General features: G+C 39.1%; 1 protein-coding gene across 2 annotated transcripts in view; it reads left to right on the top strand.

Moving 5' to 3' along the window:
* Positions 1-15,461, top strand: part of LOC107681046 (serine palmitoyltransferase 2-like) — a 23,152-nt gene that overhangs the window by 3,579 nt on the left and 4,112 nt on the right. Inside the window, exons 2-11 of one of the 2 annotated variants that reach the window (XM_016477187.1) lie at positions 3-194; positions 1,160-1,314; positions 2,726-2,874; positions 3,303-3,427; positions 6,380-6,473; positions 6,830-6,935; positions 7,291-7,510; positions 7,788-7,914; positions 14,587-14,722; positions 14,889-15,018. In XM_016477187.1, the coding sequence (XP_016332673.1) occupies positions 3-194; positions 1,160-1,314; positions 2,726-2,874; positions 3,303-3,427; positions 6,380-6,473; positions 6,830-6,935; positions 7,291-7,510; positions 7,788-7,914; positions 14,587-14,722; positions 14,889-15,018 (1,434 nt within the window). Of the gene's footprint in view, positions 1-2; positions 195-1,159; positions 1,315-2,725; positions 2,875-3,302; positions 3,428-6,379; positions 6,474-6,829; positions 6,936-7,290; positions 7,511-7,787; positions 7,915-9,253; positions 9,475-14,586; positions 14,723-14,888; positions 15,019-15,461 lie in introns of those variants that run through there. The other variant, XM_016477188.1, reaches the window with a different exon arrangement.

Raw genomic sequence — 15,461 nt, 5'->3', positions numbered from 1 at the left:
AGAACCATCATGCTTCATGCACTTCGCTTTATAAAAAGCCATTTGTGGAGTCGTTTGAGGAGACGCCACTGCTGGTTGCCGTCCTCACCTACATGGGCTATGGCATCCTTACCATTTTTGGCTATCTGCGAGATTTCCTGAGGGACTGGAAGTTTGAGAAGTGTCATCTGGCCAGAGAGAGAGAAGAACAGAAGGTACTGTTATAACACATTTGTGGTGCTTGTCTGACTTTTATTTAATGCTGCCCTGAGTAATGTATTTCACATAACAGATGTTTACGTATAATCTTCAAGACAAAATAAAAACTGTATTTACACTAGAGACCTTGTTTACAAGTTTAAATAAGATTCGTAAAACTGTGCATTGCCACCTAGATGGTCAAAGGTTATTTACTGCTGTTTTGTGATACTTGTTCATAAGTCCCTTGTTTGTCCTGAACAGCTAAACTGACTGCTGATCTTTAGTTTTAATGCAGCTTCACAGTAATAAACAGATATGAGACCAATTCAAATTCTGCTGCAAACCAGCTCTAAAAAGACAACAGTGTTATTATTCAGCTCCAGTCAGTTCAGTGTTGGTTCAGTTCAGTTCATTAACTGTGTAAAGCCGTATATTGCCGTAGTCGTGTGTTTATTAGTCACGTTGAATCAATGAAAGCAGTTCTGTTTATTCAGCTGCAGCTATAGGCATTTTCTGGGTTTCTTTTGCAAGGCGTATTTGGAGTTTCAGCGCGAGAGCGCCCATTGGCCTTTGGATGGAGATTTACTGCTGATCACAGAACCGTGCTTCACTGAAAGATATGCATGACAATCGCAGCTTCTGTCGAATCGCGATCTCGGTTCCATTTCGATTTATCGTGCAGCCCTAGTAAAGTCCATCAATAATGAAATTAATTCAATTCAGCTATTAGCAGGTCTATTCTGTTGTTATTTAGCTTGAGTCAGTTTAGTGTTGATTCAGTTCAGTTTAGTAACAGTGATGTGAAGTCAGTTTAGCTATAAATAACTATATATAGCTACCAGGCTCAGTCAGGGGTCAGTTCTCCTCTGGCAAAATGAGCAAACACTGTGTGATTTATGATTCCAGGCTGCATCACAACAAGTCATATCTGTGGATTGATATTATTCAAATATAAGTTTAATGTATGCTCTGTTCCCAGGATTTTGTTCCTCTGTACCAGGACTTTGAGAACTTCTACACCAGGAATCTGTACATGAGGATCAGAGACAACTGGAACAGGCCCATACACAGCGTCCCTGGAGCCAAGATGGACCTTGTGGAGCGGGTCACACCTGACTACAACTGGACCTTTGAGTGAGTGTTACACTGCGCCAACACACCAGGATGTTGGATCCAGCTTACCAGATCCCCTCAGAAGATATCTGTTTTGACTGATATCCAAACTAATCAGCGGGGTTTTGTCTGATACCCAAACCCTGTTAACAGAAAGCCTGATATCCAAACTAGTCAGCAACTACTTATTCCATCAGTCCAAGAGACAGGGCAAGAGCAGGAAGAAGAAAATTAGAAACAGAAATTAATTACAGATGTAATTACAGGACGGTATTTTCAAATATAAGTACAATGTAAAAACATGTATATACACAATAAGTGCATTGTATCAAATATTAATTTAAATGTAAGTACATAGTATTTAAAGGTGGGGTAAGCGATTTTTCAAAAACGCTTTAGAAAACTGATTTGGGCCGAATAGCAAAACAAACTTGTAGCCTATCAGCAGTAAGGGGCGTGTCTACTCATGATGTGGAGGAGAGGGTGTTCAGTGCACAGGACGGACATTAGCAAGCCGAGCGACAGAAAGATAGAGATGGCGGATAAAATACAAAAGAGAAAAACGTCTGCGGAACAAAAGAAGGCTTAAGGCAAGAAGTAGGACCCGTGTAAATATCGGATTAGCTTTCCAGCGCTGGAGAGAACTCAAGGAGCGGAAGGCCTGCGATCGGACGCCGAGGTTGCTTTGTTTCTTCTCGATAGGTGAGTAACACCGTGTCTGCGCCGCAACAGCTAAAGTCTGTCTAGTACACTGGACGTGACAAAGCGACTGTTGAAAATCATTTGAAATGTGTCAATACGTCATGAGTAGAACGCAGCAGCAGTTTTCTGTTGGGGATTTGTCGTGTTGCGCCGCGCCGCATCCAGTGTAGACCATAGATATGTATATATATCTATGGTGTAGACAGCATCACTGATTATAATGAGTTCTATAGTATTTTGTCGCGCCGCGCCACTCGCGTCCGGTGTAGACACGGTGTAACATTGGTTTTGCTTTGTTTCACAGAACTAATCGTTGCCTGGGTTGCGGAATATATGGGGCGGAACTATCAAAATAGGGGCGAGACCCTTTTGGGGTAGGGGCGTGTTTCTTTTGGTGATTTCAAATGTCAACATTGACTACCAGAAATCGCAACCCCCACCTTTAAGGACAAATCTGAAAATTAAATAAAATTATTCAAATGAGTATATAAATGACCTGTCAGAAGTTTGGATTTTTTAATTGTAATGATAATAACAAAATAAATGCAGCCTTGGTGCAAATAAGACACTTCTTTCAAAAACCTTAAAAAAACACTAACTATTCCAAACTTTTGACCAGTAGTGTATATGTAAAAAGTAATAAGTCATTTTTATTAGTATTATTATTTTTGAGATGTTCAGGTTATTCCTTGTTTAGTTTTTTTTGTTTTTTCATTGTTCTTTCTTCCAGACACACAGGAAAGGTTCTGAAAGATGTTATTAATATGGGCTCATATAACTACCTCGGCTTTGCTGAGAATACTGGCACGTGCGCTGATGCTGCCTCTGAGTGCACTGTGAAATATGGAGTGGGGGTGTGCAGCTCCAGGCAAGAGACAGGTAATAACTACTCACTCTCTCAGGCTTTACAGCCACTACTTCTCTGGTATAATATGGGCCAAATAATGATATGACACTTTTTGGGTAGGTTTTAATAGATTTTAAAGGACCATATATTTATATAAGTCCTCTTATAAAATTAATCAAGATTTTGACCTTGTCATGATAATTTTCCACCCTCTCACTGACACGTAGAATATTTAATCATATATTCAGTTCTTATTGAGTCATTCATCCCACCAGGTGATGATTTGCTTTTATGGTAGAAAAGAAATGTGCGGCACTATGCAAAACTTATTTCTTATCTAATTTGTATCATTGTGTCCCTGGTGTGTGATGTTTACATAATGGCAACATAAAAAGGAGGAAACAGTTCTGTTATTATACAAATCTGTTTTTGCATCATTAAGATATTTGCTCTCTTGCAGGAAATCTTGATAAGCATGAAGAGCTGGAGAAGCTGGTGGCCAGGTTTTTAGGGGTGGAGTCATCCATGGTCTTTGGAATGGGCTTTGCTACAAATTCCATGAATATTCCTGCGCTCATGGGAAAAGTAAGTTGTTTTAAACAAACATCAAGTCAAATGGAATGCTAAGAATTTCCTTTTTAAATCAAAGCCAAGTAAAGTGGCAAAGATAATTGTGGATCGGGAGTTCTGTTTTTGTTCTTTTATTGAAATACTCCCAATGATCATATCTGTTCCTTCACAGATTTCTTTGGCTCACTCAGGAAATTTGTCATAACTCAGTCACGTAACATGTTATTGAAAGCCATTATGCTTTAGAATGTATGCACACATTCCTGGTTTCATTCACAACAGATTTGATTACTTTTGAGGAATTCCAACTTGTCCCCCATATACAAAATTAAATATTGTTTCCCTACCTGGAAATCCTGGTAAAATCAGGGTAAAAGATGATTTAATGGTCTTCAAAGTAGAGGTCGACTGATTGATCAGTTTTGCCGATTAATCTGCAATGATAGTTGATTGCCGGAAATATCGGCTATTTGCAAAAATCCATGCCACTAGTTTTTCTGGGTTGCGTCCATTGCTGGAGCGGCTGTGAAGCTCCGCTGTCATTATACAGTATGAGAGCGACCTCTAGAGGCAGAATCACTGACACCACGTGCTGTTTGTTTTGACACGTGACACTGCTCACTGCACAGAGCGGAGACTTCAAATGTGGATTTAAAACAGACAGCAAAACGGTGTGTATACAGTATACTATAGTGCATGTTTTCATATCATTACTACGTAATTACTTTGCTGACTAGATGTTGAATTAGTGGAGAAAGATCAGCAGTTTGCTTTCAAGGCTGAGAGGACACGAACATTAGTATTACCTCAAGCAGCTAAAACAATGTGACCAAAACACACGCAAGTCTGACTGTGACGGATCGGCTGCCTTCCCCCTAATTATCATCATCACCCCGTCCCTTAATTGCCGCCGACAGGAGTGGGTGTGTGAGAGAGGAGGGGTGCAGAAACAGCCAGGTCTGGCGGCCTGAGGCTCACCTGAAGGCAATAGTGCCTCGTCACCGCCGCTGTTAAAAGCTGGTGTCCTCGTGGGTCCAGGAGGGGAGCGTAGAGGGACTCCCACACCGCCAGAGACACGAGCTGCCGGACCTGCTGTCCAGAATGGAACCGCACCCGTGACGCGGTCGACTGGGGCCTGGATGCCGGGCCATTAATCCCCTGAAGCGCCACGGGCCAGGGAAGATGAGCCACTGTGACGAAGCCGCCGCCCCTCGCGCCCCGGACCAGAGAGGGGAGTGCGTTCGGCTGCCGGACTCCGCCCCCTACCTGGACCCCTCCTTTCTGAATACTGCCCTTCCTTCACAACTCCCCAGCACAACGAGGACACCAGATCCCCTGTTTATTTTGGACACTATTTCCCCTTATGACACTTTATTCCTGTTTTGGACATTTTATGTTTTATTTACTGTTAAATAAAAGCCTCTACGAGGCCTGACGCCACACCCACTGTATCTGTCGTTTGCTCCTCCCACCACACACTGACCCAAATGTTTAATGTCACGGTTGTCACCATCTATTTGCATTGGTTTATATCCAGCTGGTCATATTAATGCATTTGTTAGCCAGCGAAGTTGCAGATTTAAAGGGGCCATGAACTGCCTTTTTTTTATTATTTTGTACTGTTCTCTGAGGTTCACTTATAATGTTATCAAGATTTTTACATCAAAAAAACAATATTGAGGCAGGAATAGGCTATTTTCTGTCCTGTTTTGACCCCCTCTCATCGGAACGCTCTATTTGAATAGGCGTGGCGGATTGTAGACTCGGAAGTAAATGCCCACTGCTATGATTGTCTAACAGTTGTATATGTTTGCCTTCATAGATGGACGCTGCTGTGAATTAGGTCAAAACCGCATAAAAACTCAGTTCATATCAAATGATCTGTAATAACAGACAAAGCAATAGTGATCACGTAATAAAAACAGTTACTCACACTTGTGTGGTGTGACATTACTGTCAAATCCAATATAGTCGGCACAGAATCGTCTTTTAATTTCAATCTTTCAGAAAATCCGGCGTCGAATTGTGCGTTGTTTGTAAACGAATCCGCGGTGAAATGAACAAAGTGAACAAACAACCTTACTGACGTGGTCTGGAACTTCATTAAAAATAATGAAGGGATCAGATGGAAGGTTATGCAAAGACTGTGTTTGTCCAAAATTTGGCACTGCACAGCGTCTTGTTGTCTTCGGAGCATCTTTATCGTTTGGTTTCTGTGTAGACCTGCATTCGTCTCTCTCTCAGGTGTTGATGATCTTCTGAGGAGCAGTGTTAATTTTGACAGGCATTTTTGATTTAGTCTTAGTCTTTATCTTGAGACGAAAATGCTTAATAGTCTTAGTCACATTTTAGTCATTTGAGTCTTCAATAGTTTTAGTCGACGAAGTCATTCACTCAGGGCCGTTCTTAGTGGGGTGCAACTGGTGCGGTCGCACCAGCTTGAGGGGTCCCCATGCTTGAGGGGGCCCCGCTTCGAACGGACGAAGACACGGCATAAATTTCGTCATAGTTTTTATCATCAGATATTAGTTTTAGCTCATCAAAGTCTCGTCTTAGTCACAGAAAAAACGTTTGTTAACGAATATTTTTCGTCGTCGTCTTCGTTGACGAAATTAACACTGCTGCCGAGGCGGGGTTTAGCCAGACTATTACGTCATAGAGTGGCACATTCCACAAGCTGTCGTTTTGGCAGATTGGCTTCAATGTAAGCTGTTTTTAGACTAATGAGAAAGTTTTGAGTTCTGAAACTTACAGGATGTTTTTTATAGTACGATGACCTCTTTATTTGTCAAAAGATTTCTCAGTTCATGACCCCTTTATAGCTGTAACAGAAGAAAGCAAACTGATTTGTTTTTACATTTGAAATGTTGCTTTGTATCGTTTCAACTCTTTAGCCAACAGGTTTATTATTATTTTATATGCATTCTTGCTTTTCATTAAATTAACCTACGTGTGTATTTCTCTTAGGGCTGTCTGATCTTAAGTGATGAGCTCAATCATGCATCTCTGGTTCTGGGTGCCCGTCTCTCTGGCGCTACCATCCGTGTATTTAAACACAACAGTAAGTTCATGCAAAAAAATTTGCCCACAGTGAAAAGAAAAATGCTTTGCAAAACAGTCACAACCAGTTAGATAATATTTGATGTTTAATATATAGGATTGTGGACCAATATGAGTTCACAGTGGGTGGCTCAGACATAGAAACTCCCTCATTACTGAACGCTTTTGTTTGCAGAATAAATTAATTATGTGTGATCAATGTATCTGAATTGGCATTTTGCCACAAAAATCTAATATAAGTGAACCTCAGAGGAATAAAATGCAATGATATGCCATACTTTTTATAACCTGCTCACTAAGAACAGCATTCGCAATAACATATTAAGATGCCTGCTCCTTTCTAACCGTTACGCTCAGATATGCAAAGTCTGGAGAAGTTGCTCTGGGATGCTGTCGTGCATGGCCAACCTAGAACCCACCGGCCCTGGAAGAAGATCCTCATCCTCGTTGAGGGAATTTACAGGTATAGCAGAAATCTTTATCTACCTTCTTCATTCTGTATACTCTCGTCTTTTCAGGCTTGAGCAGAAACCTGATTTGTTTTGTGCAAAGCATATGCAAATTGAGGCTGGTTTGCATACCCTTTTTCTGGTTTGGATGAAGGCCATTTCATTCTTTATGTCATTATCCATAAAGAGGCAAGCAATAATAATGATATCATATTTACCACATGTGCATTCATTGTAATGCCAGAGGAGGATAGGATTGGTGTTTTTTTTTTTTATAAAAAGATTTAACATTTTCAAACAAAAATGGCAAAGCAATATCTAGTCCTTTATGGGAATGCATTAATAGTACACCTGCATTCTTCTTTTTAGCATGGAGGGCTCAATAGTGCGACTTCCTGAGATCATTGCCCTAAAGAAGAAATACAAAGCCTACCTGTATCTGGATGAGGCCCATAGCATAGGGGCACTAGGACCAAGAGGCAGAGGTGTAGTGGACTACTTTGGCCTGGATCCATGTGACATTGACATCATGATGGGCACTTTCACAAAGAGCTTTGGTTCTGCTGGAGGATACATCGGAGGAAAGAAGGTTTGTAGCCAATTCTACTGTCAATGGCGTATCACATTAGATTACTACACACACACACACACACAAGAATCACACATGCTGGTTCGAGTCTGGCCTGCAGCCTGTATTTAATAATGATACAAAGTGACTCCTGCAAAAAATGTGCTTCTCAATATTACATATGCTTGTAATTCAGGATTGCAGTATACATTTAGCTTAAGTCGTGATTCCTATGTAATCATTTTTATTTATTATTTTGTTTTAATTAATTATTATTACTATATTTTTTTTTTTTAAGGACCTGGTTGATTACCTCCGCTTACATTCTCACAGTGCAGTTTATGCTACCTCAATGTCCCCACCAATCACCCAACAGATTATCACTTCAATGAAGTGCATTATGGGAGAGGATGGCACCACATTAGGTGAGTTTAGAATTTTATTCTGGATCAGTTCTAATAAAGATTACAAAATACTAAAATACTATTTGTACAGTTACCTAATATAGCAGCAATATACACTGCCTGGCCAAAAAAAATAAATAATTTAAATCACCATTTGGATTTAAATAAGCAAATACTGAATTTTCTAGGATTGGATCATTATTGCAGTGATTAATATGTTTCTGGCATGTTATATGTTTGGCAACAATTCTTTTAACACAAACTGATGCAGTGTTTAGCTTTTCATTTCTTGAACAACCATCCCGTGTCCATATTCCAGGATGACAATGCCAAAATTCATTGGAGCCAAATTCTGAAATACTGTTTCAGTGAGCATGACGAATCATTTTCACACATGAATTGGGAGCCCTGAGCTTAACCTTATTGAAGTTTTTTAGGATGTGCTGGAGTCGACTTCACAGAGTGGTTCGACTCTTCCATTGTCAATATAAGATCCTGGGCAAAAATGTATAAATGGATCGAAATAAATGTTGTGATGTTGCATAACTTTGTCAAAACAATGCCACAGTGAAACATGTTTGTTTGAGAAATAAAAAAGCTACGCACTGCATCAGTTAGGGTTAAAATAATTGTTGCCAAACATACAACATGCCAGAAACATATTAATCACGGCAATAATGATTCTGTGCTAGACTCTTCAGTATTTGCTTATTTAAATCCAGAGGGCAACTTTTTATTTTTGGCCAGGCAGTGTAGTAATACTATATTTGTACATTAAAAAATGTGTAATGTTAAAAAGAGCCACAAGATGGCAGCATTAACTCTACTTTTGTGAAATGAAGAGTTGTGGTTATTTATAATATAACAAATGTTGCATAATGTAACCTGTACTTTGACTTCCATACTGTTCCCCTGTGTACTTTCTTGTGTGTTTACACACACTAAACTTTGACCTGGCAAGCAGTTGGATGCTTGTGAACAAAACACTTGTCATCATTTGAGAGAAGTGTTGAGCCTCTGTTGAGGCCAGAAATATACTAGTATGCAAATTCAGATAAAAATGCTTGGCCAACGCATTGCAAGCACTCATCACTGTTTCTGTAGTGGTAACAAACTTCTGTACTAAAAGGAATAACCTTCCAATGTCTGCGTTATTAAACGTGATGTCGTTATTCAGTAAACTAGATATAATCTGCTCCACCATGACAGTAGTCAATCTGAAAGAAAATAAAAGATGGAGTGGAATCTGAGATTGAGCATTTGCGTCAGTGTACTCAAATTCCTTGAACTGCAAGAATATTCCCAGTGTTGAAAAGTATTAATTATCAGCAGTCACACAATCTCTTTTTTTTTGGTTTAGGAAAAGTAAACTCGATGACTCAGCGATTGGTTACACATGCTAACTCCAGGCAGCAAACTCAGTTTCACCCCTGACTGATTTAGCAGGGCGTTCGCTTGGAAAACCACATCTATATCCCAAACACACACACACACTGCATCTGGAAACTCTTTGAGCCCTTGTGAGCCTTTAGCGTGAGAAAAGAAGGCCGTACGTTACTCTCTGTGGGATAATGGATGCTGACGGACCTTGAAGACGTAGTGAGCTCCTTCACCATTAGGTTCTCAAATGTATAGGAGAGGACTTGTGTTATATTTATGGTATAGAAACTTGAAGAAACCTCTCACCTTCAGCTGATTTCTGTAGCTTAACTTTTAGAGCACAGCACTAGAAACACCAAAGTCATGGGATCAATTCCCAGGGAACTCGCATACAAGATAAAATGTATAAGTTTGAATCAAAGAACTCATGTCTGCTATATATCTGGGTTGTGCCGATAGACGATAGTATCGTGTATCGACGATAGCAGATGTCTTTGTCGATAGTCAAGATGATATTAGGCTCTTTCTCCTATTAATGTATTAAATTATTATTATTATAAATTATTATATTATTAAGCGGCCTATTATTATTTGGCTATTATTATCAAATTGCCCCGCTATTTCACAAATGAGGATTAGGCTTCTCGTCCTCTTTGGAAATGTTTTAAAAACAGACTATAAAACTAAGCCCGCATCAAAATTGAACTGCAAGGTGATAAACCTATATTTACAAATGATCTTTTCTTGAACATCTGTATGAATGAGAATGCCGAAAACTGCATCGTCATCAGCATTTAGTTTTCTTTACGGCACATTCACAAAAAATATTGATGCTTATTCTTCATCATCGTTATTATAAAAATATGCAGATAAGTTATCAGTCTAACAGGGCTCGTCATGGGGCGCACGGTCCGGAGCGCTGTATGGCTGATGTATCCATTTAATTTATGCTACTTTTACATGACAACGATGTAGTCAAAAACTGAAAAGTTTTCAACATTTTCACGTATATATTATTACGTATATTTGCGTTTACACATATCCGCGAAAACGGCCCAAAATGCTGTATTGCGTATGCCAGGCCAGTAGTTAGCACTGTTACCTTGTTAGTAAACAGTATTTGTTGCAGTATCTGTTTTCAAAGATTTCCAAAGATTCAAAGATGTTTACACTGAAACGATAACGGTGGCGTTTTCAAAAACTTGCACTTTGAAACCCGTTTTCAAAAATATCCGTTTTCAGTCCCCAAAACACCGTTGTCGTGTAAACGAACAGGCAAAATGCATAAAAAGTTTCCGTTTTTGGCTGAAAATGTTGTCGTGTAAACGGCCCCTTAACTTTACTCCAAATTTTTGAACTTAGGCTACCTTTTATAATACTTTTATATTTAACTTGTCCAATATTTAGTGTTAAACTGTTGGTCTTTAAAATAAACCTACTTTTGATTTTCACCGTTGGCTGATTTTGCAGACCTTTTAGACTGATAACTCCCATGCCCCGATGCGGCAAACTTGTCACAGGACGCACGGTACTAATAGTGATGTATGACTGATGTATCCAAATATATATGAACTAGCTGTTTAAAATATTTTTATATTTAACATATTTTAGTTTATCAGTATGCTTGAAAGTATATTATTTAGATTATTGGTGCTTCCATAGGCTCTCTCTGTCTCACACACGCGCGGTTTAAAACACCAATAGTTATGAAATAGCCTATGACAAGTACTGAGAGTCTCTCTCTTGCCCCACCCACCTATGGACGATAATATCGTGTATCGGCAATCTCGCAGGCTGGCGATATGACGATATGAAAAATGACCATATCGTCTAACACTAGGTTGGATGCCAAATTGAATTTAACACCGATAAGGCTGTGAGGAATAGACGTATTTTTACAATTTCATGCACTGCATAAATGTCCTAGATCACAATTTTCACAGACTCACAACTTTCCAAAGTGTTTTGGAGTTTTTGTCTGCCAAAAGTTTTTTGTTTTTTCACCTGTACGAATGGTATGTTGTTAAACAACCATACAATCCATTAAATGCATTGTGCTTTTTTTCCTCACAACCTTGTTTTCATTCCTGTCAAAAATTACCGCTACTCTGACTAAGGTCTATTGGTTCTCTTAGCAGCATGAAAAAAACATTTTTTTAAGCAATTAAGCAATAATTTGCCGCTAGTAAGCAAGCAAATAGGGCTTAATAGCGGCCAGTCACTGTTTAGCACAAGTTCACTGAGTTTTGCATTCTCACGAAAAACTGTTTTAATTAGGGATGTCCCGATCAATTTTTTTTGCCCCCGATTCGATCCGAGTAATTGAATATTGAGTATCTGCCGATACCGAGTCCTGATTTAATACTTGTATATTCCTAGTGTTTGGTGCACAATTCAAGTACATTAAAGTTATTAAAATCAATTCAATGTATACAGAGTTGTGCAGAGAGTAAAAGTAATATATGTATGGGTGTGTGTGTATTCTAAAAATTGTAAACAAACTATGGTCACAATTATTGATATGGGACTACTGATATAAACCTCTTTTATTTTATACTGTATGTACAATAAGCAGAATAATTGCAACATAAAGGGAAAAAGTGGAGATATGGTTAGAAAGCATGAAGCTTGCGAATGCCAGGACCCCAGTCTATCAGTCAAACCAAAGCAAGACGTAATCCATAGCAACGTTTTATAACAACGCTGTTTCAGACAGTCTGACGGCAGATAAAAGTAAACGATAAATTTACTTTACTCACTGGTTCTCACACACATAGATTTGAACAACAAATTCTGCACAGAGACTGATTTAAGCATCTTTGGCTGTTGCATTCATGTGCTCAACCGACATGTCTGTGATTGGCTACAATGCTCAACGCTGCAAAAACACATTGTAAATAGTAATCTTTGTTACGGGAGTAAATATAAATATAATGCTGTAATCACCACTTTTCATTACTAGTCAGTACATCACCGTGAAATCACGATCATTTTTCCCAATAATTGTGCAACCCTAGTTGCACAGTTAATGTGCAACACTAGAGGAACTTCCTAGTACATGCACAATGTAGTAACATTAGACGTGGCAAACCTGTTCATGATATCACTGCACAGCAACCACAGAGAGCAACTATAAAAGTCGGCATAAAACTGAAATCATTGTGTTTTCTAGGCTATTGTGACGCATGTCAGAGTAAAACGGCTTCTCGAACATGAAAAACTGTGTAGGGCAGGACTTGATTTTGTCCATCAGGGTTTGATTGGATTGTGGATTGGGGCCCAAACTCACACTTTATTCACCTTTATTTATTCATATAGCGCAATACAGATTGTTTCAAGGAAAAAATTATTCAATGATTCAAAAAGGATTCAATTCTGCTGCAAAGTGGCTCTGAAAAGACTATAGATATCTGAACCAGCGCTTGCATTTTTCGAGATTACTGGATAATTTCGCTATTGTTTATTTATAATAATAATAATAATAATAATTGGGCTGTCGTTCATTTATCTGTCGTAAGATCAATTGCTGTGATCGTTTCATCTGAGTAACAGGTTGCTTGAGGGCAGGCACTGAAAATGTAAATTTAACTTTATTACCCATCCCTCATCAGACTCATCAGAGAAGAGATGTTGTTGCAAATGGCCGGGCAAATTAACATTTTTGATTAAAGATACATGATTGTCAGTTTATATACAATAATAATAAAAAAAATAATAATTAATTACATTTATATAGGGCTTTTCTAAGTACTCAAAGCGCTTTACATTGTCAGGGGGTATCTCCTCATCCACCACCAGTGTGCAGCATCCACCTGGATGATGCGACGGCAGCCATAGTGCGCCAGAACGCCCACCACACACCAGCTTATTGGTGGAGAGGAGACAGAGTGATGAAGCCAATCAGTAGATATGGGGATTGTTAGGAGGCCATGATGATCAGAGGCCAATGGGCAAATTTGGCCTGGATGCCGAGGTCACACCTCTACTCTTTTCGAAAGACATCCTGGGATTTTTAATGACCACAGAGAGTCAGGACCTCGGTTTAACGTCTCATCCGAAGGACGGTGCTTGTTGACAGTATAGTGTCCCCGTCACTATACTGGGGCGTTAGGACCCACACAGACCACAGGGTGAGCACCCCCAGCTGGCCTCACTAACACCTCTTCCAGCAGCAACCTAGTTTTCCCAGGAGGTCTCCCATCCAGGTACTGACCAGGCTCAGCCCTGCTTAGCTTCAGTGGGTAACCAGTCTTGGGCTACAGGGTGATATGGCTGCCGTGATATGCTGAGATGCTGAATAAACTTCAGCATCTCATAAAAAAGAAATTGTCAATTCTGATTTCATGATGACTTACAGTTTACATGTCAGGGACTATATTATTTAGTGGAAGATCACTGAATTAATCTGCTAATAAACTACATGTTGAATACAGTTTAGAGCAGTTTATGATGCAACACAAATGGTTTATGATGTTCAGTTTAAGCTTAATTTATAAAGCGCCAGACTAGCATTTCCTCGTAAGATGTTGTATGTTGGGTTGGACTGTTTTCTCTTCATGTCTTTACCAATATTCTCAATCATGAATATTGTGAGAAAGAGCTTTCCTTTCTCAGGAGCCCCTCACTATGAATGGAATGTCAAACAAGTGAAAACTAATACTGGAGAGTATATCTCTACCTCTCCCCAAAGGATCATTCTCCACAGTTCAAAGTGGATTTGAATTCCTTTGGCTTCAGATAAAACAGCCTCCTGATTTTCATTTGCCATGTGCTGGCATGGCACTTGTGGAGATATTTGCAATTTATCTTTTCGTCATTCCTGTTGTTAGATATGAAGAATGCATGAATGACACAACAAAATGACAAAAACCCCTGCTTTGGTCCATGTGGGCTTTAAACATTCAAGTTAATGAATAAGACTTGCCTGTGCAAAAGTCACTAGGGTGTTGCTATGTGGTTGCTAAGGTGTTCAGGGTGTTTTGACAGTGTTGCTCCGCATGTTCAGGTGTGCTCTGGCTGGTTGCTTACTGGTCTAAATAAAAAGAGGTATTCTATTTAAGTCTGAGCACTTTGAAATGTAACCGCACACTTCTCTGTATTAACAAGCCACACAATTTGAGATATGATTCATGTCCATACTATAAACGGTGTGGGATGAGTTACACACTGAAACTTATTTGAAGTATGAGCAATAGTAAGCATTAAGCCAAGCAAGCACCATTAATGAATAAATGGCAAGGACACACTATCTTGGAAAGGCTCAGAAGCTGGTTTGCAGGGATGGCAATGATTTGTATTTTGTCTTTTATGCAGGTCAGGAAAGACTCTGTCAGCTGTCAGAAAACACAACCTACTTTCGCAGGAGATTACATGAGATGGGCTTTATCATCTATGGGAACAATGACTCCCCTGTTGTACCCTTGATGCTCTACATGCCAGCTAAAATCGGGTCAGTCTCACTTTTTGTTTAACTGAATCATGGATATTGTATTTGATGATATGCTCGCCAGAGGAAATGTTTTTTTGTTTTGTTTTTTGGTGATTTAACAAAAAATTTACTTGATTTTGCAGACTTTGTTTTTATGAATTTATTTATTTTGTATACTGTTGTTTAGAGCATTTGGGCGGGAGATGCTGAAGAGGAACATTGGGACAGTGGTGGTTGGGTTCCCTGCTACGCCCATCATTGAGTCCCGAGCTCGTTTCTGTGTTTCTGCCGCCCACACGAGAGAGATGCTCGACACTGTGAGTATCACATGTACACTAGTAAAACAATAATTGTAAAAAATAATGACACAAAATTGTCTTAATTTTCTGTATTATAATTAATTTTTGTCTTTTCATTTTGATTTTGGGGTAAAATAGTACTTTGTATGGAAGGCCATTTCCGCCACTGAATAAAAAAAATATAAAAAGGTAATTGCAACTTTTCATCTCACAATTCTGACTTTTTTTCGCGCAATTGCGAGTTTACATCTCGCAATTGTGACTTTTTTTAAAGAATTGTAGGATACAAAGTCGCAGTTGTGAGTTGTAAAGTCAAGATATTAACTCGCAATACTAAATATTTTTTTCTTGCAGTTGTGAGTTTACATCTTGCAATTCTGACTTTTTTTCTCAGAGCTTCAGGATACAAAGTCGCAATTGCGAATTATAAAGAGTTTGTATCTGACAATTCACACTTTTTC

This window comes from Sinocyclocheilus anshuiensis, unplaced genomic scaffold (assembly GCF_001515605.1).
Source record: "Sinocyclocheilus anshuiensis isolate Anshui unplaced genomic scaffold, SAMN03320099.WGS_v1.1 scaffold1756, whole genome shotgun sequence".
NCBI lineage: Eukaryota > Metazoa > Chordata > Actinopteri > Cypriniformes > Cyprinidae > Sinocyclocheilus > Sinocyclocheilus anshuiensis.
This window is presented reverse-complemented; position numbering and strand designations above follow the sequence as displayed.